The 27,488-nt window shown below is 42.7% G+C and overlaps 2 protein-coding genes across 2 annotated transcripts in view; both read right to left on the bottom strand.

Moving 5' to 3' along the window:
* Mthfs (methenyltetrahydrofolate synthetase) overlaps window positions 1-11,680 on the bottom strand; it is a 28,430-nt gene extending 16,750 nt beyond the window's left edge. The window contains exons 1-2 of the mRNA XM_051140273.1: window positions 11,522-11,680; window positions 5,745-6,006 (exon numbers count right to left, since the gene is read on the bottom strand). Coding sequence (XP_050996230.1) covers window positions 5,745-6,006; window positions 11,522-11,638 — 379 coding nt within the window. The 5' untranslated portion in view covers window positions 11,639-11,680. The remainder of the gene's footprint in view (window positions 1-5,744; window positions 6,007-11,521) is intronic.
* Window positions 11,681-15,253: 3,573 nt separating this feature from the next.
* Bcl2a1 (BCL2 related protein A1) lies at window positions 15,254-24,214 on the bottom strand. Its single transcript, XM_051140545.1, has 2 exons — window positions 23,610-24,214; window positions 15,254-15,492 (listed from the first exon to the last, which is right to left on the bottom strand). Exons 1-2 carry the CDS (start codon window positions 24,156-24,158, stop codon window positions 15,385-15,387), a joined length of 657 nt encoding a protein of 218 aa, XP_050996502.1. The 5' UTR covers window positions 24,159-24,214; the 3' UTR covers window positions 15,254-15,384.
* Between the last annotated feature and the right edge of the window lie 3,274 nt (window positions 24,215-27,488).

Genomic DNA, 27,488 nt, shown 5'->3' with positions numbered 1-27,488 from the left:
CACCTCTTGTCTTCCTTGCCACAGACTGTGGACTTACTCTCTAGGCCGTGAAAACAACTTTGGCGTGGTAATGTTACGTGTTTGAGGAAAGGTCACAGGAACATTTGAAGGAAGGTAGCTAGAGAGTGGGCTTCAGTGCCCTGCAGCAAAGGAATGCAGTGTTTGTTAAGAGCATCAGAGGTGAAGGCAGACTTTCACTTACTGACAAGGTTTACATTAAAAAAAAAAAAAAAAAAAAAAAATCTCCCTTTACCCTGACTTTTCAATAAAGAAAAATTTCTAACTCCTGGAAAAAAATACTATAATACATTATAACTGATTTGCTTTTAATTTAAACTTAAAAAATAAGCAGGGGCTTCTATGAATGGTATGAATACAGAAACCTAAATTTAATAGGTATTTTAATGTCCCAGTTACAGCTAATAAGAAAGGAATAGGGAAATCATTCTAAGAGCTTCAGGATCTACAGAGAGAGTTTTAAGTCACCTGGATTAGTTCTTTAACAAGCAAGTGTTCAATAGCACGTTCAGTAAGTCACGGAGCCTGCATACATTCCACAGGCTAACCCAGCTTGGCAAGTGCTGACCACAATCCCTAAAGGAAAGACCTTTTAATCTCACTGCACTGGGAGTTAACTAGAAGCAAATTATCACTTGGGAGAATCAGGATGTATTCCACAGTCGCTGCTACAAAAGATAAAACAGAACATTCTGGAACAGACCCAGGGAAACCTATCATGAGTGCACTCACCACTCAAATTAAAAGCCAAAGCTGGCTTCCCTGCGCATAGTTGGGAACAAAATGACTACAGAAACAGCTTAATTCGTGAGCAGTGTGGATTTAGATACATGGAACTCTGTACAAGCTGTTCCGGGGGAGGAGGGCATGTCCCACTGACCCATTAAATATGATCACCAGGGGTGCTTGTCCCATGAATGATGGTGCTAATGGAACAGCATCAGAGACAAGGAAAATGCAGGCAGCCTAGCAATCTCAGTGAACAACAGTAGTTCAAGGGGCACTGAGGGGCGCTGGGCGCGGTGTGGGGATATAACTGTTAGCAAGTGCTTACCTAGTACGCAAGACGCCCAGTTTGAAGTCCAGCCCTGCATAAACTGGGTGTGCTGGCAGATGCCTGTAATCCAAAGATCTGGATGGCAGAGGCAGGAGGAGAGTAAATTTGAAGTCATTCTCAGCTACATAGTGAGCTCTAGGCCAGCCTGGGCTACATGAGACCTCATTGCCTAATTGGGATGGCACTAGAGTAGAAAACTAGGGAACTGAATGGCCTCCCTATTCTCATTAACTACCTGTGTGTGTCCTCTAAAAAGTCACTTAACCTCTCTGGGGTCAGCTAAGTCATTGTAATTTGGGGGAGACTGCCCAAGGAAAGTCAGGATCTGTTCTGCTTTCTAAAATACCCAAATCTAAAGGAAATTTTCTCTTTGGTCCAGAGAAGGAAGCCACCCCAACACCCATCACAACAGAGAAATGTGCTAAAACATACGTGAAAATGACAACTGATTTGATTTACTTTTAGCTAAGACAATCAATTTCAAAGGCTCAGGTAAAAACCAATGAGTGACGTTTCTGTTTCGCAAAGGAGATGTGGTTAGAGGTTTGAAACACACTTCCTGTAAGAAAAGAGCCGGCACAAATCACACTGAAACACCAAACCATGTGAGATCTTTAGCAACCTACTTGTTTGCCCAGTAAAAACTATACCAAAACCAAAACTTCTCCTGACATATGACAGTCATCTGAGCGACAGTGCCCCTGAGTTCCCACAAGCTGGCTGAGAGGGCTGTAGCTGTGACAGTCGGGCCTGGCCCTAGGGCCTAGGAGCCATCCCAGGCTTTCACTCTAATAATTAACACATTTGTTTGTCCTGCAAAAGAAGAGAGACAGCCAGTATACTGTCTTCATCTGATCTGAGGCTTAGCAACTACCTCAATGTACCCTAGGACACAGAAAGACCCATGTTGCCTTAAGTCACCTTGACTCAAACAAGCTCTAGCCATCAGGCAGGAGTGAAGATATTCTTAAGAGAGACATCCTGTGGCTGTCAGACTAGTGAGACACTCACGCCTCAGGAATTGGAATTTCCCTAGTAATATCATGCTGCCGGGGTGGGGGTGGGGGTGGGAGGCATAAGCCTGGTGCCAATTGGAGGAGGAATCTTTTTTTCTGCTTTTACTATTGCTTGTCTCTTTAATGGAGCAAAGGTGGCAGCGGGTGGGGGAGGGGGGTGTAGGGGTGGTTAGCCTGAATCTCCTCATTGTCAACTGTTGTAAAATGCTGCCCTCCAGCAGAGCACTGTGGGAGAAGAAGAGGAACCACATAGGGATGGGGAGAGAGTGGGGGAGAAGCAGAGGCCTGAAACTTTGCAAGGAGGTATCCAAAGGCCTGGTTTTTGGCCACAACAAATCAGCAGGAAGTACTGCCAGCCAGAAACAGCCATCATTTCAGTTAGCAGGAACTAACAGATGTGTGAGCTGCATTAAAAATGCATTTGAGGGAAATTAATATGATCAGGAACCAGTCTGAAATGCATTCGAGGGGAAGAGATGTAAAGAGACAAAAAACTGACAAAGGATTGCTGGGGTTAGATGCAGTTTGTCAAAATTTTACAAAGTGCCACGGGGGAAGTGTCTGAGTAGCTAAGAATGCTTGCTGCCTAAGCCCAAGGACCGGGTTGCAAATCCCTAGCAGCCACGTAAAAAGCCTGCTGTGGCTGTGCCTGTGGTCCAGCATTACTAAGTGGAAGAAACAAGAAGAAGCATTGGTACTTGGTGGCCACCACCTAACTCCAGGCTCAGTGAGTGAGCCTGTTTCAAAGCAGTAAGGTAGAAAGTGACAGAGCAGGACGCCCAACACCTTCCCTTGGCTGCTACTCCCACACATGGGTACACACACCTGCGCACACAATACACAAACCACACACATGCAGCGCACACAAAACCATATTGCAAAGAAAAATCCAGTAAAACGTGATAATTTTTTGGATGACTACCAAAGAGAGACTAGGATAACTTTTTGGCACGCACTGGCTACACACAGAAATAAAATAAAACGAATAAATCTGCAAATGTGGAATTAGGGAAGGGTGAAACGCCTTGATGTTTAACACAAAGCTAAAAAGGACAGCTCAGAGAAGAAGACCTGTGACATGCTGGCAGAAACCCGCCTCTGGGAGAGCAACAAGTTAGTTAATTCCACGTCTGTGGAAACAAGGTCTCCATCATGCCTCTCATAGACACTGAGTGGTTCTCAACCTATGCGTCGTGACTCCTTTGGGGGTTGCATGACCCTTTTACATGGGTTGCACATCAGATAACCTGCACATTAGTTCTGTACACTGCAACTCCTAAAAGTAGCAAAATTACAGCTATGATGTAGCAACAAAAATAATTTTATGGTGGGGGGGGGGGTCACCACAACATGAGGAACTGTATTAAAGGGTCACAGCATCAGGGAGATTGAGAAGCATCTGACTATATACTTAAGCAATACCAGTCAAATGGCTACGCAGGCCTATAGTCCTTGGAGGATGAGGCATGTGGATTATGAATTCTGGGCTACATAGCGAGTTCCCATATCAAAAAAAAAAAAAAAAAAAAAAGAAAAGAAAAGAAACATTTTCAAATCCTTTGTGATGCAATTCAAATTTCTTTGGCCTACTCTCAAGTATATCACCCTGTGATGTTTTTTATTTGTAAGTTTTTTATAATGAAGTTTTCATTAAAAAAACCAAAGACTTTTTCACCATAATTTTTCAGGCATCACACAGTCCCAGTGAAGAATGAAATAGGACAACTGAATGTGAACTAATCTCAGTGAACGAATCCCAGCCTCTGCAGAAGTACTGATCTGATCAACCTAGAGGGATATGTTCACAAACCCTGCCCTTGACAATGCTCCTTTAAGTACTATAAAATGTTATAGTGGGACAGTACAAAACCATTACAGTTACCTATTTAAGTTGTGTCTTGGGTATTCTCACACAGACATGGATTCTTAAAAAGTCCCAAAAAAAAAAAAAAGGAAAAAAAAAAAGTAGACAATAAAACCATCACTAAAAGTTATATACAAGGGCCTCAGAAATGGTTAATAGGCTAGAGTAGCTTGACTTTTGACAGGGTCATACCCATTCTCTTTTGTTCTAGTACAGTACAGGTCACTCTCAGCTTACCCCCACCATCCAGCTCAGTAGTTGGGGAGAACTGAAGATGTGACTATAGGTCCTTTTCCGGAGTCATAGAAAACCAGCCAGGAATGGTCAAGTACAATCCAGGCCAGAGCCAGGAAACCAATTCCAGCCACAGGAATTCAGGAATTCACTAATTCAAGAATGACCACTTGGGGCGATAAGGACCAGAATTTTATTGAGACTGTTAGAAAAACAGGCTTGCTCTTTCCTGCTGGAAATTCTAGCTACAAACGTGATGTCCAAGCTGCCATGGGCCAGTGAACACAAAGCCAACACCAACAGAGAGAGTCATAACAAGACAGAGTGACTCTGAAGGACACTAATCCAGAGACATTCAAAGCTGGTTCTTCTGTGTAGTCTGCAGTTTCCATACCAATGTTATCCCACGTGAGCCAAGTTGACTAAGGCTGAGTCAGATTATAAATTCTCAATGGGAAGAGTGCTAGCTAACCAAATTGTCTAAACAGGCCTCACTTTAAGGATAAATTCAGTGATGAGACAGCCCCTCTATTCACATACCGGCTGCCTTATTATGTTGTAAACCTAAGACAAGAGTGCCTCACGGGAAGTTTTTGCTTGAGAATTGCAACTGCCACTGAGGATACACAGGTTCGCCCTCTTCTAAACCGAGATAACATAAGCAAACTAGGGAGATGAGCAGACCACAAAGGCTGCAGCAAAGACACTCTGAGCTCCAGTCATCTCACCTCAAACCCCCGCGAAGCTGGGTTTCTGCTTGAGCGCTGAACTCACCGGATTCCAAACTGCTGATGCAAGCAAAAGCGCACACCGAAAGGGCGATGTTAAGAGATGACAAGCAGCAAGCCTGCCTGCTCAGACAAACAGCAGTAGGGGCCTCCGCCTCACACCACAGCTAAGAGGAGCTAAAGTACCATGCTTTCTCTCGCACTGTAACTCAGGTTACAGGTACAGTGGGAACAAAGGCCACCTCTGCCACAAGCGTGGCCTGGATAAAGAGCAGAGGGTGAACATGCATAAACCAGCACTAGGGAACGCACATTTTCAAGGCCAACCCATGAACGTCAATATTTTCAATAGTCAGTATCCTATTTGACACTTGTATCTGATGTATGGGACAAGTTGAGATATTTTTGAGATACTTTATTGATATAAAATCCCTATCTTCCCAGCCACAGTGTGGGTCCTTTTGGGCATGAGGCCTTATGTTCCTAGACATACAATAGATCTGACACAAACTAGATGAAAATATCGGGTAGAAGCCAGAGAGATAGTGTACGCATGCCTACGAGCTCAGCACTGGGGAGGCAAGTGTCTGAGAGTGGGAAGCCAGTCTCAGCTACGTAATGAGACCCTGCATCACAGGCACACATAAATGAAAGAAGAAAAGATTTTTAACAGAAGAAGAAGAAAAAAAAAAAAACTAATGAAATTATGAGAACATAGAAAGACATCAATTCTCCCAAACTAGGCAAGCCTGCCATGCTTACCTTCCCAGATGAGGTGAACTAGGCTGCACCTAGCTAAGGTTTTGATATGAGGAATGATACCTTACCAGTGGACAGGGCCTCCTCCCGAGCATCTCCCTCGTCAGGCTGGTGAATATTCCAGGATGTCTTGGGAAGGAAAGGGATCTCTTCAGGCGATGCTAATCTCACCATGTCCATGTGATTGCTCTGGAATTGGTACCGAGGGATGAAGCAGATTTTGCCTTGTTTGAAAATGTCCTTGATGATCTCTTCCGTCTCGATTTCATCTTGCATGCTCAGAAAGATGGAAATTCTTTTGGAGTTTTGATACTGACTGTGGGCAATCACCTAAGTGGGAAAAAGACAGCAATTAATTTTCCAGACTGTGTTTTTCAGTATCGAAACTCAGTAGCTCCTCTAACCAGTGCCTCCCTCTGGTCACGGCCTCCTCCAAGTAACAAGATGCAGTGAGTTTACTGCTACATGCTGATCCCTGGCTTTTATTTCAAGCCTCAGGTTTGCATGGTTGAGCCCTTTACCTCTCTGGTACACCTGTTCTTGTCTGTATGGAAACTCACTCACTAAAGAGACATGGGATGAAAAAGCCATCTGGCTTCAGAGTCCCAGATGTGACCGCAGATGCCACTACACGTCAGAGACTTTCTCGAGGATCTGGGGGTTCTTTTCTCTTTGAAATCTGGGTCACACAGTTTTCAGTCCTTGCATCGTTGGCATTTCTCCCACCAATTTTATCCATTTAAGGTCAACCAAGAGCTAACCTTCTTGACCTCTGCAGAACCTTTACTACCCCTTAATGCTTTAGTCCACAAGAGGTGAGCCGTGAGTCAATCACCACTCATATGTCCTAAATGAAGGACTCTGAAACAGTCCACAAGCTCCCGGAGAGCGTGCTGAGAACAGTCGCTTAGCTCTACCAATACTATTCCATTCAACTGAGTGTTCACAAAGTTCATTACAATGGGGGCAAGGGGCTCCTGGTGCAAGAAGCCACATTTGGTAGAACCGCTCATCAGGCAGGGAGCTACGATTTGCTCATAACATCCTAGGAACTTACCAGACTCAGAAGGTGGCCTTTACTCCCTTTTTTGTCCATTCTTTTTCTGTTCTCCCCTGTCCTTCATGGTAAGAAGAGAAGAATAGCATAAAGGCAGCTTACAAATAGGACTAGCAGGAATAGAGGGGCAAAGAAAGCCAAGTTACATTTAACACAAAGGGAAGAGAGTAAAGTTAAGCAAAGCATACCAAACAGCGGCCAAGGAAGGAGGTCAGCCTTGTAAAGCTGTTAGGACGTATGGCAGAAGCAAAGCAAATGGAAAGGTGAAACTCCGGTTTGGAGCAGGCCTGAGGCTTTTGACACCACTTACTATATGAGAAAGTGTTTTTCTTAGCCTCCTGAAAGCAGAGTGTAGAAAACCCAGAGGTGAATAAGCAGTAAGACACAGGGCTAAAATTCAGTGTGAGACTATGAGACTCCGCGTATGCATTTGCCTTCCTTCCTTCAAGCCTATTTATGTTCTATCTGTTAGAAAGGAAGGATGAAAGGAAATGATGAAAACAATAAAGCAGAAATTTGACTAGCTCCTCTAAGACAGAGGGAGAATGAGACAGTATTTATAGACAAAGTGGCAGTAAAACATGGACACAGAAGGCAGGCAGAATCCATTCTTTCCTTAGAATTCCAGGGTCTACAAAACAGAGGAGATACAGTAGCTAACACACGTTCATTCGTAAATAAGTACAGGCAAGGGCCAGTGGTAGAAGCTTCACTGCCATGTACAAGACCCTCAGCTGAGGCGCAATACCCCCAAAAGACATGAAAATATATAGCCAATAAATGACTCTCTGCCATTTTGAAAAGCCAAAATACAAAATAAAAGGATTTTAAAAAAAAAAAAAAAATCGAAGGGAAAAAAATGAGTTAGTGCAAAACAGGTAATTCAAAGAATGGGAACGATTTTTAAATTCTAATTACTTTCACAGACAAACAGAAAACAACAACTGAATCTATAAAGCATTAGAGACTGTTAAGGAAAGGAATCAGTGAGAGACATAAGAACCAACCACTGGAAATTAAAACTGTGAGTAACAAAATGAAAACAAGGTAGGCGGAAGTCCTGTTGGGGGGAGGGGGAGACAAATTAAGAAAAATAACGTTAAGAAGCACACAAGATCAATGTAGACCTTTTATTATCTAACTAAAAATAATTCCTGAAAAATACAAAAGGAAAAGGAGTAATCAAGATGTGGTGGTTCGAACGGCAATGGGTACCACAGGCTCATGCGTGTGAATGCTGTGTTCCTGGTTGGTGGACTATTTAGAAGGACTAGGAGGTGTGTACCCTGTTGCAGAAAGGGTATCCACTAGAGGTAGCTGTAGAAGGCATGAAGTCCTTGTGCTCACAAATAAACCCTGCAGAAACCAGGAATGTTAAACACAGAGGCCTGTCTCTTCGAAGGGAGAGATAGAACACTTGATTTCCACCCAGAAGGCTGGGAATGGATTTAGTTAATAGCCTGGTGCCTCTTCTGAACTTCTGTATGGCCAGGTCACATGTGGCTCTCCCAGCCTCTTACGCTTATCTCGGTCATCCTCCCTATGCCAAGAGCCACCCTATTAAGGGAGCTCACCAGGCATGTGGGCTGTCAAGGAGGTGATCCGGTATTTGCAAGGTCTTGTACCGTAATGCACCCCCAAAATTGCTTCCAGCCTCTGACATGCTGCCAGGAGCCATTGATTTGGGGAAGTTCAGTAGACATGAGAGACCTCTGGAAGGGATCCGATATTTTGCAAAGTCTGTACCATGATGCACCCAGAATTGCTTCCAACCTCTGACTACCCTGTCAATTATACATTGCTGCATCTCTTTAAAATCTGGTATTAGAGTCAGGTATGGTGGCGCCTGCCTTTAATCCCAGCACCCAGGGAGGCAGAGGGAGGTGGATCACTGTGAGTCTAAGGCCAGTTTGGTCTACAAAGTGAGTCCAGCACAGCCAAGACTACATTCAAGGCCAGCCTGTTCTACAAAGTGAGCCCAGGATAGCCAAGGTTGCACAGAGAAACCCTGTCTCAAAAAACAAAAACAAAAACAAAACAAAAGAAAAAGCATCTGGCATTGATGTGAACTGTCACTTTCTGGGTATTGACCAGGATTCCTGATTTGATTCAAATAGTTTTTAAAGTAAAATTGTTTTAGATCTTCTAAAACAACTTTAGAGAGTTTATGGCTGCAATAAATATCTTTGTAGCCTTCCAGATGACTCACTAGGGATAACCTTGTAGCAGATTTGTGGCTTCAGATAAGCCTCCACTCCAGATGGCACCAGGAATCCTGGCATTTCACCATAAATACAGGCAAGTTCGTTAAAACTTCCCATGAACCTAAGATGGAATGGGGCTACTAGAGATGTCTAAATTAAGTATGAACTAAGAGATAACTGGATAATGTATAGTTAAATCAGTCCTAACTGAAAAGTCATACATTACCTTCGTCACTCTGAACTCACTGTGAACTTATTCAATGGATATCTAGATAAGAAATGTTTAGCTTTAAAACATATAACCTGTTGTATGTTAGAATTCATCTGTTCTCATGACTAATGGCCCTTTTATGACTATCAGGTAATTCCCCTTTCTCAGAAGTGTAAGTATGGTGACCAACAAAAAAATGGCATTGAAATTGGGAAGCTTAGCTTCAGCTGAAGTTAAGATGCCTGACTTCATCCACCTTTTCTCTTGAATGTGTGTGTGTGTGTTTCTCTCTCTCTCTCTCTCTCTCTCTCTCTCTCTCTCTCTCTCTCTCTCTCTCTCTCTCTCTCTCTCATTTATTTCCCTGTAGACTCACAAATAAGTTAGGAGACTCAGGGCCATCAGCCTTCTAAGGCTAGCAAGCCTAAGTTTACACTGGCTTACTGGAGATCTCCACAAGGAGGCCTATCCACAAAGAGCCTCCTTTTATGACCCCCTCCCCCAACCCTCCCCCCCAATGCAGTTTTTGGCTAAAACTGCTTTTAAGCCTCAGCCATAGGAAAATTGTGGACAATTTAAACGTTCCTACAGCCAGTCCCTAGAAAAGAAACCCTGGACTCCCTTCCCTCCTTTCTCTTTCAGTCCTGATCAGTTGCCTGAGCCATCAGCTCTGGCCACCCAAAAGATAAAGCGAACTGGAAGGGCATCATCCTCTTTAGGGCCTCAGCCAGGCATTACCATCCCTAGACCTTTATCTTGAGCATTGTTTCTCCGACAATCGAACTCATCTTTATGGGAGGTGTCACATGTACTTTACAAATGGGAGCAGAGGTGGTTAATCACCTTTGGTGACTTTTGCACTATCTGTATGACCGAGGCCACACAAGATCCTCCCCAAGACCCTTAACATGTCACATGTAGCCAATACAAAATCCATCTGTATGGGAGAGGACACATGTACCTCGTAAAAAGTTTCAGTGTAATCATAAGTTTTGTTGTACACCCACTGGATTGACTTAATTATCACAAGGAAACTTTTCCCCAAAACTGTGCAGTGCTTGAATATTCCTAAAATAAACTGCCCAAGTGTCAGGCTCTAGAAGTTTGAACCAACACCAGCTACTGAGTCATGCTGAACCAGACTTCCGTCTTGCTTCACGCTGCTGACACTCTTCTAACCTCTATGGTCAAAGAGGCCCTCACAGTGAGTGGACTTTGAGATTTCAAAAGCCCACAGCCCAAGGCAGCTCCAGGTCTCTCTCTACCTCCACCTTGTACATAAGCGCTTAGCTCCTCCTCCAGCACCATGCCTGCCTGCCTCTATGCTTCCATCATGATGATCACAGACTAGCCCTCTGAAACTGTACACAAGCCCCAAATTAAATGCTTCCCTTCATAAGATGCTTGGATTATAGTGTCTCTTCAAAGCAATAGAACAGTAATTAAGCTACAAGATACAATGCATAAATAAAAGCATCAGTCTCTAGACTGGAAGCCACATAGTTATTGAGCAGAATGAGGAAAAAAGATAATTAAAATTTTGAAATCAATTGATCAGTCAAATGGGAGTTGAAAATATTTTTAACATGGTCCATTTAAAAGTCGGGTCTATGAGATGGCTCAGTAGTTTAAGAGCAGTGCTCCTGCCGACCACCTGGATTCAATTTCTAGCACCCACTGGGGGCTTTACAACCATCCTTACCTCCAGCTTCAAAGGATCTGATCTCCAAAGGCACCAGGCACACAGGCAATGCACTTACATTTGTGCAGTCAAAACACTCATACATATGAACTAAAAATAAAGGGTGCTAATCACATAGGTATCTTCCTTAAAATAATTCACAATTGAAGACAAACTCTAGGGAAGTTGAGAAGGAAAAATATGTAAGAAGAAGGCAAAAGAAGGACAATGAACACTGAGCCATATCCCTACGTTTCATTCTCCTGCTTTCTCTGCTAGATCCTCCGATCCACTAGGGGCAATAATCACGTTTTTCATCTCTATAGCCCAGTCCATAGTAAAATGGTTCATTACTAGGTGTTAAGCACATGTGAATGAATTACATTTAAACCGGGAGGTGTGGGTGTGGTTCTCTACATCTCCTAAAGCTTGCTGCAATGCTTTTCCTGGCAATAACAAAAACAAAAAACAAAAACAAAAACAAAAAACCGGTTTGAATCAACAAACCTGCCCGGGGTCCAACTTCCCTCAGAAGCTCCCCAACTAAGCACAGAGCTTGCCACAGTCGTAAGGAGGCGGGACTGGAGCTGCGGGCGCCCGCCCGAGAGAACGCGCACGCGACGGGGAGACGTGCGCCTGCGCAGACACGCGAGCCCAGGCTTCCCGGCTTTTAACTCCCCGCAGCCTTCTCGCACCTTCTGTGTGAGGATGTGAGACTGGCGCAGCCGTTCCTCCGCGCTCAAGGCCCGCAAACGCTGCTTCAGCTCCGCCCGCAGGCTCCGCTTGGCGCTGCTCACCGCAACCGCCGCCATCTCCTGGCAAGCACCGCCCTGGCCACGCCCATCACCCTCGGCCTCCCGCGGGAGGAGGAGGTCCAAGCTCTCCGCTGGGCTGGGTTTCGGATCGCTGACCACTCCCCTGCCTCTGTAGACCAGCCGAGGTGCGCAGGCCGCTTTGGTTTCTGAGCCGTCCCCCATCTTTTGGCACCGAATGGTAGCCTGCTGTGGCGTCCTTAGCGGTTCCCGGAGGATAGCTGAGGATTGTGCACTTAGCTCAGGACACTCACTCTCTTTCACAGCCCACAGAGGTGGCAGTGTTTCTGCAGAGGGTCTAACAAAGGCTGTCAACTACACTTACGGACTCAGTACTCGCCTAATTACCTTGTGCTGTGCAGTACACGACTGAACAGGCATCAGATAAGCGTATATCATGCCGGTGGACACTTGGCACCTCCGGTAAAAGGAAAAAACATTCTGCATTGCCACAAAGTGCCTTCCTCTCCGTTTTTTTTTTTTTTTTTCCCAGTCAGCTGGCTCATTACTGATAGATTTGGGGGCCGCTGTTAACAATAAATGGCAGGCCCTTTCTAGAGATGGATGTCCCCTCTCTGGAGAACGCGGGTGGACTCAGTCAGTCACCCTGTTTATTGTTATGGAAGAGTCTAACCGCTGTTGCCGCTTTTGGAACCTGCTGTTCAGAGACACAGAATGCCACTCTCTAACAGGACGTTTGATTGATGAGGAGCAGAGAATAAAGTAAGTAGATGGGAGGAGCACTGATTCAGATTAATACCACCCTCCCCCCCACCCCCATGTTACTACTCAGTAGCTTAGGGCTGCTTTTTGAGAATTTTTCAGAGCTAGTTAGTACAATGCTTGACACACAAGCATAAGGAGTTGACTTAGGATCCGAGGCACCCTTGTAAAAGGATATATATAGTTCAATCCTGTAAGGTCGAAGGGCCTGGAGACCAAGCAGTGCGGAAGAGGGAGAGCAAAGGTGAATAGAGTTCATATCATGGACAGTAAACCAAACACTAAATTCACTTACATCTGTCATCTCTTCTTTAGGCTTACAGATCTAGCAGTTCATGTCAGTGTGCCAGTGTGATATGCATTTACCAGTACTTGGGCATGAGTGTGGTCTATGAACCAGTGTCCCCTGAAGGCATGTTAGACAGAGAGAATCCTGAGTCAGCCTCCCACCAAAAGAGTCCAAATGGTTGTTCTAATATGGTCCTCAGGTGATTTCTAAACACGGTAATGTTTGAGAACCACTACCATAAATCAACGTTTGCAGCATAGAAAGAAAGAGAACTTAGCATGCATGCAGTCTTGAATTTTTATTACCAGCACACCACACACACACACACACACACACACACGCATGTAACTGTACATGTTAGTACCGATAAACTGCTGCTGTTGAGTTCCGAAGGTGGGCCTCTTCTGGATACCCATGGCTGTTCTGCATGGCACCATCTCATAGGCACATCCCTTCAACAGTAAGTAGGAAGTCTGACAAACACAATAAAGGGGCGGAAGTGCCCACCCAGCATGTACAAGGCCCTTGGTTTGATCACCAGTGTTGGGAAAAAAAAAAAAAAAAAAAAAAAAAAAAAAAAAAAAAAGATAGCTTTGTCCAGTTAGGGATGAGGGCAAGCCTTCTCTTCACTCACACCTAGTCCCTGACAAGAAAATACTTGGATTCCATATGCACACATTTTCATCAAGGCTATCTTTGTATCTGTAAATGCATGTGGCCTGAGGGGTGAAGCCCTTTGGGGTTGTGGATCTTGAAAGGACTCTGTGTGTTCTCTCACAGATAAGGCCCCATGACAGGATCACTGATAGTCGCTATTTTCCCCTACAGTTTTCAATCATTTTGGAGCCACGATTTCCAGCAGGAATCAAAATCATAAGAAAACTAGATAGCCTAAAGGTTTCCGGTGCTAGGGGAAGATGTTGTACGTGACACTGAAAAGTAGCTGAAGCAAAGGAAGAAGAGAGCAAGTGCTCGTATAGAAGGTTGCTGAAGGTCTTACAGGCTGATATCTGAACCTTGAAGGCCTTTCTAAGCTACATAGGTATATAGCAAGATTGATTCAAAAACAAAACCAAAGAAACCTCACATAAAATATCTTGAGAAGGGTGGCACACACCTCTAATGTCACTCTCCAGAAGACTGAGGCAGGAGGACCATGGTGCCAGGATAATCCTAAGCTACACAGGGAGGGACGGTGTGTCTTAAAACAAACACAGTGTCAAGGTTTGAATATGAAATTTCCCCCACCCACAGTCTCAATGTGTCTGAACACTTAGTCCCCTATCTGGTGGCACTATGTCGGGGTGCTGTGGAACGTTTCCAGCAAGTGGATCACTATGGGCAGCAGAAGTCAAAGGTGACATCTGGTTCTGACTCACCTCAATAGGATGTTAAGTAACTTCCTACGTGGTTGTCTTGCTTCCTTCTTTCCCCTTCTCCAGTTTAAAGGTGGTAATAGAATGAAAGACCATGCTGTTTAGGACGAGGCTCCATTGCTAGAGAGCTTGCTTTGCATGCACAAAGCCTTGGGAGCTTGACCTCTAGCACCACACAAATGAAATGTGGTGATAGCATCTGTAATCCTAGCCCTTGGGCTCTGGAGACAGAAGGAGCAGAAGTTAAGGTCCTTACTGACATGCCCTAGTGTCTTCATTCCCTCAGAAATCACACCTCAGAGGTACTGTTAATAACTGAGATCCCTTGTAGAGCTGTCCCTAGCCTTAGAAAGAGGGGCTCTGTCTTTATTGGATCTACCAATAACCTCAAGGGACATGTAACACAAGTGATCTAGACCAAAAGAGAGGATTTTCCATATTGCCATCAAACTTGATCTAAAACTTGGTCTAACAAAAGACAGTTCTCTCTCTCTCTCTCTCTCTCTCTCTCTCTCTCTCTCTCTCTCTCTCTCTCTCTCACACACACACACACACACACACACACACACACACACACACAAGTTTAGTAGTGGCTTGATATTCATTTAGCTGCTTGTGTTCAAACCATTCCAGCTTCCTGCTGTAGGAGCAGAAGGAGAAGTGATCCCTTCCTGACTATTAGAAAGGCAGGCTGATCATATATGATCTGTTGACTATGACTTGACTTGGGGAAAGGGAATTCCACTTTTTGTGTATTGCCTTGGGGGGAAATGGGACGTGAGAGAAAAGAAGGCAAGAGAAGGACTGAGAGAAAAATCATTTGAAGATTTCCTTGTAGGGTATCGTTTCTGAGCCCCAACACTGCACATCCGACTGTCCTATCCATGAGCCCCAACTGAGAGGTCAGAGAGTAAAGGCTGAAGAGAGGGTATCAGTGAGTGACTGTGAGCAGCCAGGGGCTCTGTTGACATATTAAAAAGGATGGACCTAGGAAAAGGGTAGGAGGTAGATTTTAGCCCCCATATGGTTCGGCCTGGTGACACAGGCTAGCAGATAACTGGGACACCTTTATGAAAGAGTCTCTAACTCCTGATAGAAGTAGAAAAGACACTGCCCCTCCAGGTCATCATCAGTCCTTATTTCAGTCTCTGTCCCCTGCATTGAGTGATGTTGAGATTCCAGGCAGACTCAAAAGCTTAAAACAAGAAAGACATACAGAAACAGTAATTTATTCATTAATGTGGGAACAAAATATGAGCAACTCTGGACAGTGCAGTTCCGTCATTCAAGTTATTTGCTTGTAAATGGAAGCGCTAAGTGCTGGTGACTGTGCTGACAGGAGCCAGGCTTCTCTCTGGTCAGTAGTGTTGCTTGAGGAGAAAGAGCATTTCCCAGATCTGCCCTGTCATTTCCAGAAAAGTCAGCCAGCCAGACTTTGGTTCAAACTTCTTTATGAAGCCATCCTCCTGTGAGAAAAATTGAACATTTAAAAGTCAGTGAGCATCTTCCCTCTCCTGTTACTGTTTGTAGTCATTACTGTCTCAGCATTGCTCTCCACTCCAAGGCTAAACTTCTTGGCAAACACTGTCCAATAGAAATATAGTTTGAGCTACATATTTTAGTCTTAGTTTTTTTTCCAGCAGCACATTAAGAAGTGTCTTAGTCAATCTTCTATTCCTGTGAAGAGACACCAAGACCAAGGCAGCTCTTATAAAAGGAAGCACTTAATTGGAAGCTTGCTTACAGTTTCAGAAGCTTATTAGTCCATTATCATCATGGCAGTGAACATGGCAGAATGTGGCAGGTGCTGTGCTGCAGCAGTAGTTGCTAAGAGCTGCATACTGGTCTGGGAGAGACAGAGACAGAGACAAAGACACAGACACACACACACACATACACACACACACACACAGAAAGAGAGACAGAGACAGAGACAGAGAGACAGAGACAGACACTCTCTGGTCTTGGCGTGGGCTTTTGTTTTTAAAGATTTACTTATTATTATGTATACAGTGCTCTGCCTGCATGTACACCTGCAGGCCAGAGGAGGGTATCATATCACATTATAGATAGTTGTGAGACACCATGTGGTTGCTGGGAATTGAACTCAGGACCTCTGGAAGAGCAGACAGTGCTCAATCACTGAGCCATCTCTCCAGCCCTTTGGCATGGGCTTTTGAAACCTCAAAGCCCACCACCACTGATAACTTCCTCCAAAAAGGCCACACCTCCTATTCCTTTTAATCCTTTAGAATTGGGCCACTTCCTGGTGACTAAGCATTCAAATACATGTGCCTTTGGGGCCATTCTTATTCAAACCACCACAAGAAGTTTAAAAAATATAAAATAACTTGAAAACATATATAAGTCTATGTATATTTAGTATATAGTCTTTCAGTGTGTAGACAGTATGAAATCATTATTGAGATAGTGTATTCTATTTTGCTTATCAGATATTCAAAATCTTCCCTCAAACTAGACTTGCTCATTGGCTATAAGCTCTAGGAAAATGGTTCTCTCTCTTTTTTCTCTTTATCTTTCAATTGACTAGCATTGAAAATGCATTTATAGTTATACTTATAAACTGTATTGTACTGAGAATTATAAGGACTCATTGTAAATCCAAATTAAACCAATGAACTTGAGCCCAAGAAAATATTGATTATTTCTACTATTTTTTCCACGTTTTGAGACTAGCCTTTTGAGCCTTTCCTTTTAATTAGAAAAACCAATGCTGGTAGAAGTGCTTGTCTCATGTATATTAATTCTTGGCTTCAAGACTTAGAACACACGTGCATGTGTGCACGCACACACATACACACAATCCAGTGAACTGTAAGACACTGTAACAATATTTCTTAAAACTTGAAATCTATATTATATTACATCTCCATTGGAAATTACTTTCACCCTCATGCTCTCTTTATTTTATCTAATGAGTACACTGAGGCTCAAGAGGGGCAAAGTTAGCTAAGACATCAGAACTCACTGTATGTGGTGGCACACACTGTGTTCTTGGCACTTGTTAGTTAGATACAGGGGAATTACGGTAAGCAATCTTTGACTGACCTACAGTGAGTTCCAAGCCAATCTGGGCTACACAGCAAGACACTCTGCCAAAAATTAATAAAAGATAACATAATTCTTTGCCTGGACCTGGATTGGGATGAAACATTACACTCCTCTTCATTCCATATATTTTAAAACAAACACAAAAAAGACTATAAAATTGTTTAAAACATTTATTTTATTTACTTTTGTTGTTTTGAGACAGAAACAAATGTAGCCCAGGCCAGCCAGCCTAGCACTCACCAAGTAGCCAGAGCTGACCTTGAACCCTTGGGTCTTCGTCTCTACCTCCTGGCCCTGGGATTACAGCCATGTCTCATCATGCCTGGTTCAGGCAGTGCTAAGGATAGACCCCAAGACCCAAAGCATGCTAAGCAAGGACTCTACCACTGAGCTGTATCCCTGGACTGTGCTTGCACGTTCTCAGCATCATCACCGCTGATGTTTTTTATGTTTGGCTAGCAAACATTTGCTCTGCTTTTTGCCAAGTTCCAGGGTTACAGTGTCTCCAAATGTTTAGACCATAATCCATAATGGTACTAATACAGAAAAAGTGTATCAGGTGTAGCTCCTTGAGAGTCAGAGGACCCTGGAAATCTCAGCAGGTCTTGAAATGAATTAACTGTGAAATCAGCAAACCAGGCAGCCACCACTCAGGGGAATTTCCCATGTGAATAATTGACCAAGAATGTGTCTGCGAGCTGTGTGCAGGGCCAGCTGTGAGGCAGGTGACATTATGTCCTGGCACAGAGAAGGCATTGCTAACTGCCCTGCTTCCTCTTCTCCTAGCCTTACATTCTCATGGATTTCCCACAGTCCCAGACTATGTAGACATTTCTTGTTCCCCTTTGAAGAACAGTTATAATCTTCTACCAGATATATACAGTGAGAGCCTCTAAAACGATCTTTTGTTACCAGGAGAGCTGCTCATTGTCTGGGCAGTTAACATGCTAAGATTCTATATATGTCCAACTTCTAAAATAAAGTAAAAGAAAAAGCTAAATGAAGATAAAAATAGTTGATACACACACACACACACACACACACACACACACACACATATAAAATCAGTCCTTAATACTTGAAAAGAGAAGTTCATTGAAACCACTAGTAAGTGGGCTGGAGAGATGGCTCAGCGGTTAAGAGCACTGGCTGTTCTTCCAAAGGTCCTGAGTTCAATTCCCAGTATCCACATGGAGGCTCACAACCATCTATAATGAGATCTGGTGCCCTCTTCTGGCATGTAGGCACACATGTAGACAGAACATGGTACAAATACTAAATGAGTAAATCTTCAAAAAGAGAGAAATAAAAAAAAAATCACTGATAAGTATATGAGGAAACACTTTAAATTAACAGCAAATAAAGCACTTTCTTTCCTCTAGCTATGCCTTCCTACCTCACTTCCTGGGTCCTTCTACCATATTTCAGCAAGAAGGCTCTTACCGGATGCAGCCCTTCAGTGCTGGTACCCTTGGATACTGGTGGCTTTCACACACTCCCTAAGCAGCTTACTTCTTCTTATAATTTACAGTGTGATTTGCTATTATAGCCTTACAAAGCAGACTGACACCTACTGTGACACTAATCCAAACAAAATTAAAACCTCTGAATTTTTTAAAAAGATATAAGCAGATACACAGACACCTCCTTAGAGATTATTTGTTCAATTATTCATTCAAGAGTTGGTTTTTGTAGTCTGGGGCTATAGTTCAGTGGTGGATCCTTTGCTTAGCATTCACATGCCCTGGCTATTTATACCTTTAGCAACGCCTTTACTGAGATGGATGGTCAATCCGTCATCTGTACATCTCTGTGTATCCACTTTGCCCATGCACTTTGTCATCCAACTAGCCATACCATTATTTAGAGGTAGAAGGTGGGAAGGAAGAAAAACAAGAAGAAAGAACCTCTTTGCTTAACTCTTACAGCTTTTCCTGTTCTGGTTACTTGGAAGGGACCAAATTGATGTATCTTTACTTCTAAAGGGAATTTCTTTTTTTTATATTAAGAGTAGTTCTTAAAACTATATATTTAAACATTTTGGAACTTCCCATGTAATCCCCATTTTTACATAATTCCATTTACATGTTTACAAAGTACTTTTATGAGAAAGCTTTCTAGTTCTCTGAGTATAGGTATTACTGTCTTCATTTTATTATGTGTATTCTATATTATTACATTATGCTATATTATGCTGTTATACATATTACATAGAAAATCTGAATCTTGGGGTAACTCCTATGTCATGTCTCAAATAAGCAGGAAAATTCAGAATTCAAACCTCATATTTCAATGTAATTCCTGAGAGCAATATCTACATGTCATGTACGTGCAATAGGCCCTATACTAAGCATGAAAAATGCAATGATGTGTATAGTAGATATAGCTAATCACCAAGAATTCTTCTTTATTCCACAAACTTGGACACAGGAAAGTGCTTCCTTAAAGAGTAGGAAAGTAGGAAAGTCACTTGAATCAAACTAAAGCATAGTGCCCAAGGGGATGAGGCATTGAGTTTCATCTTTAGCACAGTCTTTGTTTTAGAGATGGGGCTTATTATATTATCCACACTTGGCCTTGAAATTCTCCTGTGCTCAAGCATTGCTCCTCTAGCCTTTGCAACTAAAGTGTACTCTAGTGGCCTTATGGACTATGTTTTCTTCCCAAATGCTGCTGATAACCCCCTTCAAAATCACATTAAATCTCCTCCATACAGTTTGAGTCCAACCAGGCCCTTCAAACTGGTAGAGGAGACTGGAGAAAATAATAGTAGATGTAGAAGATGAAAAAAAAAAACCCAGAGATGACAGGTTTAATACTAAAGGGGGTATGGAAAAGAAGGAGAGAATAGAGGAAAGAGGAGAGGGAGGAAAGGGAAGGAATGGAAGAATAAGGAGGAGAGGGATGGGGAGGGAAGGAGGAAGGGTTCAAACTGATTTTGAAAAAGAAGAAGGAATGAGATTATGCATCCTATTATTTATGCACCAATCTCATGGTTTTCCATTTAGCTCACCTGAGGTCCATGATGACTAAAATCTTAACTGAAGTGGACCATACAACTCTTGGAGTTGAAATATATTTACTAAGTGGAAGCTAGGCAGTATTCCTGATATTATTTAATAGAAATAACAATAGTCTTGATTTTGTACTGACTGCTTATTTGTAGGAATCGCTCTGGATGCTTTGTGTGTAAGTAACTCATGTGACCCTCATGCCAGCCCCAGCAGACAGGTTGCGATAAGGCCTATTTTCACAGATGAGGAAACAAAGTACAGAAGTTGTGTAAGTTGTTCCACTCACACGGATGGTAAACACGGAGCCCTGGAATAAACCCAGCCTTGTTTGAGTTGGAGTTGGTGCTCCTCAAATCTAAGCTGTGCTCTGTTCACATCTTGATCTCAATGTCCTTGTAGAGTGTCCAGGCATATTTCAAGTATAACAAGACCATGGATTGCATGTTTTATGCTCATTTTAGAGGCTTCCCTTTCAGAAAAGTAAAAAGGCAAAAGTTGTAAAAGACTCATTTCCCCTTCTTACTGAGCCACCTGACCACACAGACATGTGGCCTGTTTGTTTTCTACAAAATGAACCATTCAAAGTAAATTCATTCATAGGAACAGATTTGTCAAAGGCACTGTGGGAAGAAAAGCTATCAGTTTGCTATGCCTGTGTGTACTGGCTCACTATAGCATTATTTGCCATTAGTAGTTTCTGTTAGCTGGAATACAGTATTGAGATTGTTTTAAAAAAATCTTAAAGAGTGCTTCTATAATGCCCATAACACAGGCTCCCAGGTGTAAAAGAGCTGAAAACCTACATAAGAGCTTTATGAAGGGTGTGTGTATGTGTGTGCGTGCGCGCGCGCGCGCGTGTGTGTGTGTGTGTGTGTGTGTGTGTGTGAGAGAGAGAGAGAGAGAGAGAGAGAGAGAGAGAGAGAGAGAGAGAGAGAGACGAGACACAGAGAGACAGAGACAAAGAGATGAAATGTTGATTAAGGCTGATTTTTCCTACTGTATACATGCTAATATCTCTATGACTCCCAGATGGTAAACATATTTCTAGAAATTCTAAGAAACCATTCCACACCCTTCATTCATGGAATTCAAAATTTCACAGAATGTGTTGTGAAGGAGTTAGATTCTTTAGTAATATATATTCTGTGTTTTCCTCATGCTGTGCTAGACATGGGAATGTAGTGTAACCCTGTAGATAGAGTGTGTAAGGCTATTCTCTACAGACTAATTTGTGGCCTCTATGCTAGAAGAGTCTTGCCTTCACTTAAAGTGTAGACAGTACAGCAGAGATTTTCCTGAGTCCTTTCCACAGCCAACCACAAGAAACATAACTAACATCTTACATGCTTCACCTAGACCCAAACCAGGCCAAGGAAGAAAGAAGAGCGACAGGTAGCTGAAAGCAGTTGAAAAGGGGGGAACTGTCTTACAGCAAGACAACACTAAACAAGTAGACTTTCAACAAAACAGAAATGGAACGAAGTCAGTGTTCAAGATGGCGTCAAGCCTTTAAACACTTGTAATTGGTAAGGGCATCTGGAGTCTTAGAAGATGATAAGCCAACTAAAAGAAATCTGCCACCTTCAAACATACTTCATATTCAGATTCGTCAAAGAATTTCTGCAAACTAGTAAAACAGTTGAAAACTGGGCAAAAAATAAAAGCAGGCAATTCTTCTAGTAAGAATTAGTCAGTAAACATGAGCATGTGCTCTGTATGAGGAGGACTCAATTGGTACTAGTAACCAAGGGAAAGATGAAGTAAGTGGAGAGACTGTAATAGAGTACTAGTTAGTACATGTTAGTCTACTTGTACCAAGAGAGTCCTGGGTACTCTAACACGCATCTGGCAGGATTATATAATGTTTCAAATGGGATATATACCATGAGCAAATAACTCTACAAGCAAATATCGACCCTAGAAAATGTAGCTATTACACGCAGGAGAAAACATACCTACACAATGCACTCAATGACTCATTGCTTGTGACAGAGAGCTCTGGAAATAAACCAATAACTATACACCAGCTGGGAGAGATCCACTCTGCAGCAGCATGTATACACAGCAAAACATACTATGAACTCTTTTAGTTTTTATTTATTTATGGTGCTAGGGATTGAATTGGGGTCTTGTTCATACAGCACAGGCGCCACAATTGATCTACTTCTGCAAGCCATGAAGAATTCTTTAAAATGTTACCTTAAGTATTCTGGGTTGGAAAAACAGTTACAGAATAAGTCTATGTACTATGTCGGGTGAGGGGATGAAACAAGCCTTCATGTGACCAGTGCTGGCCTTCTACTGATTTGCTATATACTTGAAGATGACCTCCTTAAATTTTGGTCCTCTTAACTTTGTTTCCTCAGTTCTACAATTATAAATGTGCACTTCCATGTCTAGCCCAGATACTAATTTGTAAAATATTTTTCAAAAAGACTATCATGAGGCTGAGGGTATAGTACAGTGGTAGAAGATGTGCTCAGATGCATTAGCCGCTACGTTTGATCCCTGCTGACAGAGGGTTGCTGGGGAGTCTAGTTAACAACACGTGATAGTGTGTATCCAGAGCCCCAGATATGTGGAAGGCTCAGGATGCTAAAACCATTATACTCTGGGAATTGGAGTCTAGCCAGGGCAAAATAATGAGTCTCATATCCAAATGGGGGCCGGGATGCTACAAGTATTTTCTTTGGGGATGTTCAACAGACATGCTCTCTCTATAAAATGATAACAGTGGGCATTGCTTGGGAGAGATAAAATCTGGGGATGGAAACCGGAGAGAGACTACCTGAAGATATAAATGGTTTTTAACTTAGTATTAAGCACATTTGGACACAAAGTGAAGCATTTAAATCAAGCTGGGGAGGGCTTCCAAGCTCCGACAGTTCTCTGTGCAGTCCAGGTGTTTTGAGATACTGATTAAAAAGTGAATTTTTATATTTGAATACGCTTTAAAATGGTTCCTTTCCATGATGCAGTATATTGTTTATTTTTATCCTGAAATTTGAACAGTATTAGAAAGTGGGAAGAGTCAATGTGTAAGTAATGGTTGCACAAAACTATGCAGCTGACTGTTGGCTATTACAGCACAATGAGGTACATATCACAACATCTAATTCCAGATCTTTCTGTGCTAGTTCTCCATTGCCCTGAGAATCATAGCAAAAGGCAGGCACTTGAGACTGATTCTGAAGATGCAGTTAAAAAAAAAAGTTGCTGCTCTTGGACCCAGACTGCAACTGTAATTCACACAGCTGGAGTAAAAGCTGGAGAAGCAAATGCTCGCCAACTATAAACTTGTAGGGTCTACTGGAATGACCCAGTAGGGGTGGGGGGGGTTGCTTTATTTACTTTTAAATAAAAGCATCTAAAAATAAGATCTACAAATAAACTGAAGCCCTTTAGCTGGTATATTCTTGTTTGTTTTAATTATTACTAATTACTCTCCATTCCTGTTTTGCAGTAGAGAAACACAGAAAGAATGCCATCACACGTACCCAGCCTCCGTTCTGACGTATCCATTCTCCTGTGTTATTCATTATGAATTCAGCCACAAAACTGGAAACTTGCTTGTAGGCATTCACATCCAGGCCAATCTGCTCTTGTGGAAGTTTTTTGAGGAGAACACCCCCAAAGGCAAATATAGTTACAATCCTTCCCCAGTTAATGATGCCATCTTCAAATTCTTTTTCCATCACTTGATTGAATATTGCTCTGGCGGCATCTATGGACCCCACATGAAAACCATCCAAGTATGGCTTCAGATTCGTTTCGACTTCTTTTTGAACTGAGAGAGCAACTCTTTGTAGCACTCTGGATGTTCTGCTTGGAGCTGGTTCCAAGGTGGGTAGCTGCAGGATATACTGCAGATAGTCCTCCGCCAAAGCATGGATATACGTGAACTCACAGTCAGTCATCTTCTCTGGCATAGCTGACTGGAGCTCTCCACCTGGAGGCTGAGCAGGCAAATGATACAAAGACGGGGCTCGGCAGGGGAGGGACCCATAATCATATCTGGAGGCTGCTGGAATTTCTGTTTGCATCATGTCACAGTGTCCTTCCTTCTCGTCACTTCTGTGTGTGGGCTGCGTGTGAAAGCCAAAGTTCAAACCGTGAAGGAGGAAAATATTTCATAGCAACACCACTTCCTCTTCCTCTTATAATTCAGTTTAAAAGTAAAAAAAAAAAAAAAATGAGAAGATGTGGAGAAATAAGGTCTTCTTCAGTTGCTTGGAACTGGAGGTCCTTCAAAGTCCCTCCAGCAATACTACACTTGAGATACAGATACACTAAGCTGAAAGGAGAAAAAATTAGCTCCTTTCATATTTACAATTTCTGATAGAAAACAATTTGGCTTTAAGCCCAACTTAGTACATATTCTTCTTTAAGTATTTATTTATTTTTATGTCTGTGCTGGAGTTTATGTGTATATACCACATGCATGAAGCCAGAAGTGGGTATTGGATCCCTAAGAATGTGAGTGACAGCCAGCCTGGTGTGGGTGCTGGGACCTGAACCGGGGATCCCCTGCAGCTACAGCAGCAAGTGCTCTTAACTTCTGAGCCACCTCTCCAGTCCTTAATACATACCCTTAAATCACATACATTATCCTGTATCTGGGTCAGAAATGAGGGGAGTAATTAGGAGTACTGACCTTAGAGTCACAATGCTGGGTCTCAGTTTTAGACAAATCCTTCTTCCTGTTTACTGTGGCTGTGGCCTGAGCTGTAAAAGGAAGCCATCTAGACTGACTTTAGAGGGCTGAGGTGGAGCTAAAAGTGATGACCTAAATACTGTGCCTGTCTCCGCATCTGGTGAGATGTAGGTGCTTTGTGATACCCCTCTTCATTTTCATAAATGGACAAGTGATGCTTTGGTTTCTACGTCAGCCCCTGCTCTAGCGGGTGCAGAACTTCAGGAGTTAAGAGCAAACCTATCATTTTGTTGAGCTTTGATAGCAGCTCTGAGAGAAACTTGGTAGAGATGGTGAAATTAGTGGCTAAGGCCACATTGCAGACTTTGGCTTGGAGCTTAAATCTCCTCACCTGAGTATATAACAGTGAAGGTGGCTGTTGAATGCATGGAGATGGGGACGCCTTCACACTGAAGAGCCAGTGGTGGAGAAATAGAACAATTCATATCCTTGGAAACATCAAGTACGTGTTTCCCCTCCTTCATACATGCAGAAATTTTGATTCTTGAATCAGCATCTTAAGAGCAACTACAAACACAGAAGAGACAGTCATTGTGACTTGTATTTATGATTCACTACTATAGAGCTGAGAAAGAAGGCAGGGAGGCTGCATAGAGTGCTAGGAAGTACAGGCTTGCAGTAGTCATGAAAACACACAAGGGTCATTGATTCAAACCCCCAGCTGATCTCTAGTGCAAAGTTGGTGGTAGGTTTAAAACCAGATCCACAGGTTCAACATGTTGTTTCTATCCAGTGACAGCCAGGCAGGACTGTGAAGCCACACTCCTAGAAAGCCAGTGTACTTAGGCAGGAAACTGGTTATACAACTTTCCACAACATGCAGAGTGTATTAACCTACTTCCGGAGAGCTGTCCAACCCTACATCTCATGCTTTTCTTTCTTCTTCACAAGGGTCGGTCCTCACTTACTCTCTTGCAGCTTGCCGGTTTCTTCTGGCTCCCTCCCCATCTCCTCTCACAGCACCTCTCTCAGCTAATCTCCTCACATCTACTTAACAGAGAATCTTCTGTTTTGAGTATCCATTTAGAGAAGACAGTTCACACATATAGGGCCACAACTGTTCTCTAAAATTTTCCATGCAAAAGTCCTCTATGACTATTTCTGTTAGCTCACAGAACCACAAGGCTATGGGAAAACTCCTTTCTGGCCTCTAATCAGATTTGAGCATCCTAAAGACCACCAAAATGATAGGAGGATTGTTTTCTCCTCTCTCACAATCCGATGATGATCAGAATTTCAGACAAAATAATCGAAGAATGTGGCAGCACACATCCCAGTACCCAGGGAGGCAGAGACAGGCAGATCTCTGTGAGTTCGAGGCTAGCCTGGTCGACAAAGTGAGTCCAGAGCAGCCAAAGCTACACAGAGAAACCCTATATCAAACAAAACAAAACAAATCAATAGTCTTCCATGGTCAAGGGTACCTTTCCTATATCTTCTTCTCAATCCATCTATTTCCTCAATCATGGTTGATCTCTGTTGAGTAACTGAAATATACTTCCTTCAAAGCTAGGTCCATTTATATTTAGATTTTATATTTCTAAAATATTTGTCCAAAAAGGAGATGCACTTAAAACTTTTTAAAATTTTTATGGCTTCAGTTAATTTATTTTGGAGCATTTCTAAACAACTACATTTTAAGCCTAGGTGAAAGAGAAAATGAAAACTCCTCACCACCACCACCACAAAAAAACAGAAGAAAGAAAGAAAGAAAAGAAAGGAAGGAAAGAAGGGAGAAAAGGAAGTTTATTTATCGATACAGTACAAAAGGTCTAGGGCAGGGCAGAGTAGCACCCAGGAGGAATTGTGGGTAAGAGGAAAGGAGCTGACCCAGAAGCACACCTGAAGACAAGGAAAATGCCATGCACTACCACTGCAGTCTGTGGCCATGGGTCCTCATTCCCTCCTAGGCCTATATGTAGAATTTTGAATTAAATAGAATCTATACTAATACACTCTGAGCAGGTCAACCATAATAGGTAGAAACTGAAAACCAAATATTTATTCTATCACTCCATAAATGTAACTGAAAAAAATGTACCAGGACAGTGTTGTATACTGCATATTAAAATAAAACACACACACACACACACACACACACACACACACACACACACACACACACAAACCCACAAAAACCACTCCCACATTAAAAAAATTCAACCTACAAACAGTTTTCAGTCCATAAAAAACAAACTATAGTATATTATACATAGCCAAAGGATCTACTGAATGGAATAATTAGAAGAGGTCACTCTATTGCATTCAAATAGAGAGAGATTTCCTGAATTACAAACAAGGTGGTCCTACTCTGAGGCCATGCAACCGTTCTGAAGCTCCGAACTATATCTTGGTGAGTTAAGTGGGGCAGTCTGATTCGGGACATAGCGGCAATGGAAAATTGTTTGCCAATGTTTCCATATTTAAAAAGTCCTTTGGCCTAGGGTCTGGTATTTATCATAGCAATCAGGCAGCTGGCCAGCATGCTTGTCTGGGTTCAGTCCCCAGCAAGACAAATAGAAAAGAAAAGCAACTGTGGCCTGACCAAGCCTTTCTATGTATTTATTTTATCCAGAGCCTTCTATTGCAGAGGCACGATAGCCCAGGCAAGACTGAAGAAATTGCCATGTAAACAGCAAGAAGAGTGTGTGTCGTCTTGATG

The sequence above is a fragment of the Acomys russatus genome, chromosome 32 (assembly GCF_903995435.1).
Source record: "Acomys russatus chromosome 32, mAcoRus1.1, whole genome shotgun sequence".
Taxonomy (NCBI): Eukaryota; Metazoa; Chordata; class Mammalia; order Rodentia; family Muridae; genus Acomys; species Acomys russatus.
Note: the sequence above shows the minus strand (reverse complement) of the source record. Positions and strands in the feature narration are given on the sequence as shown.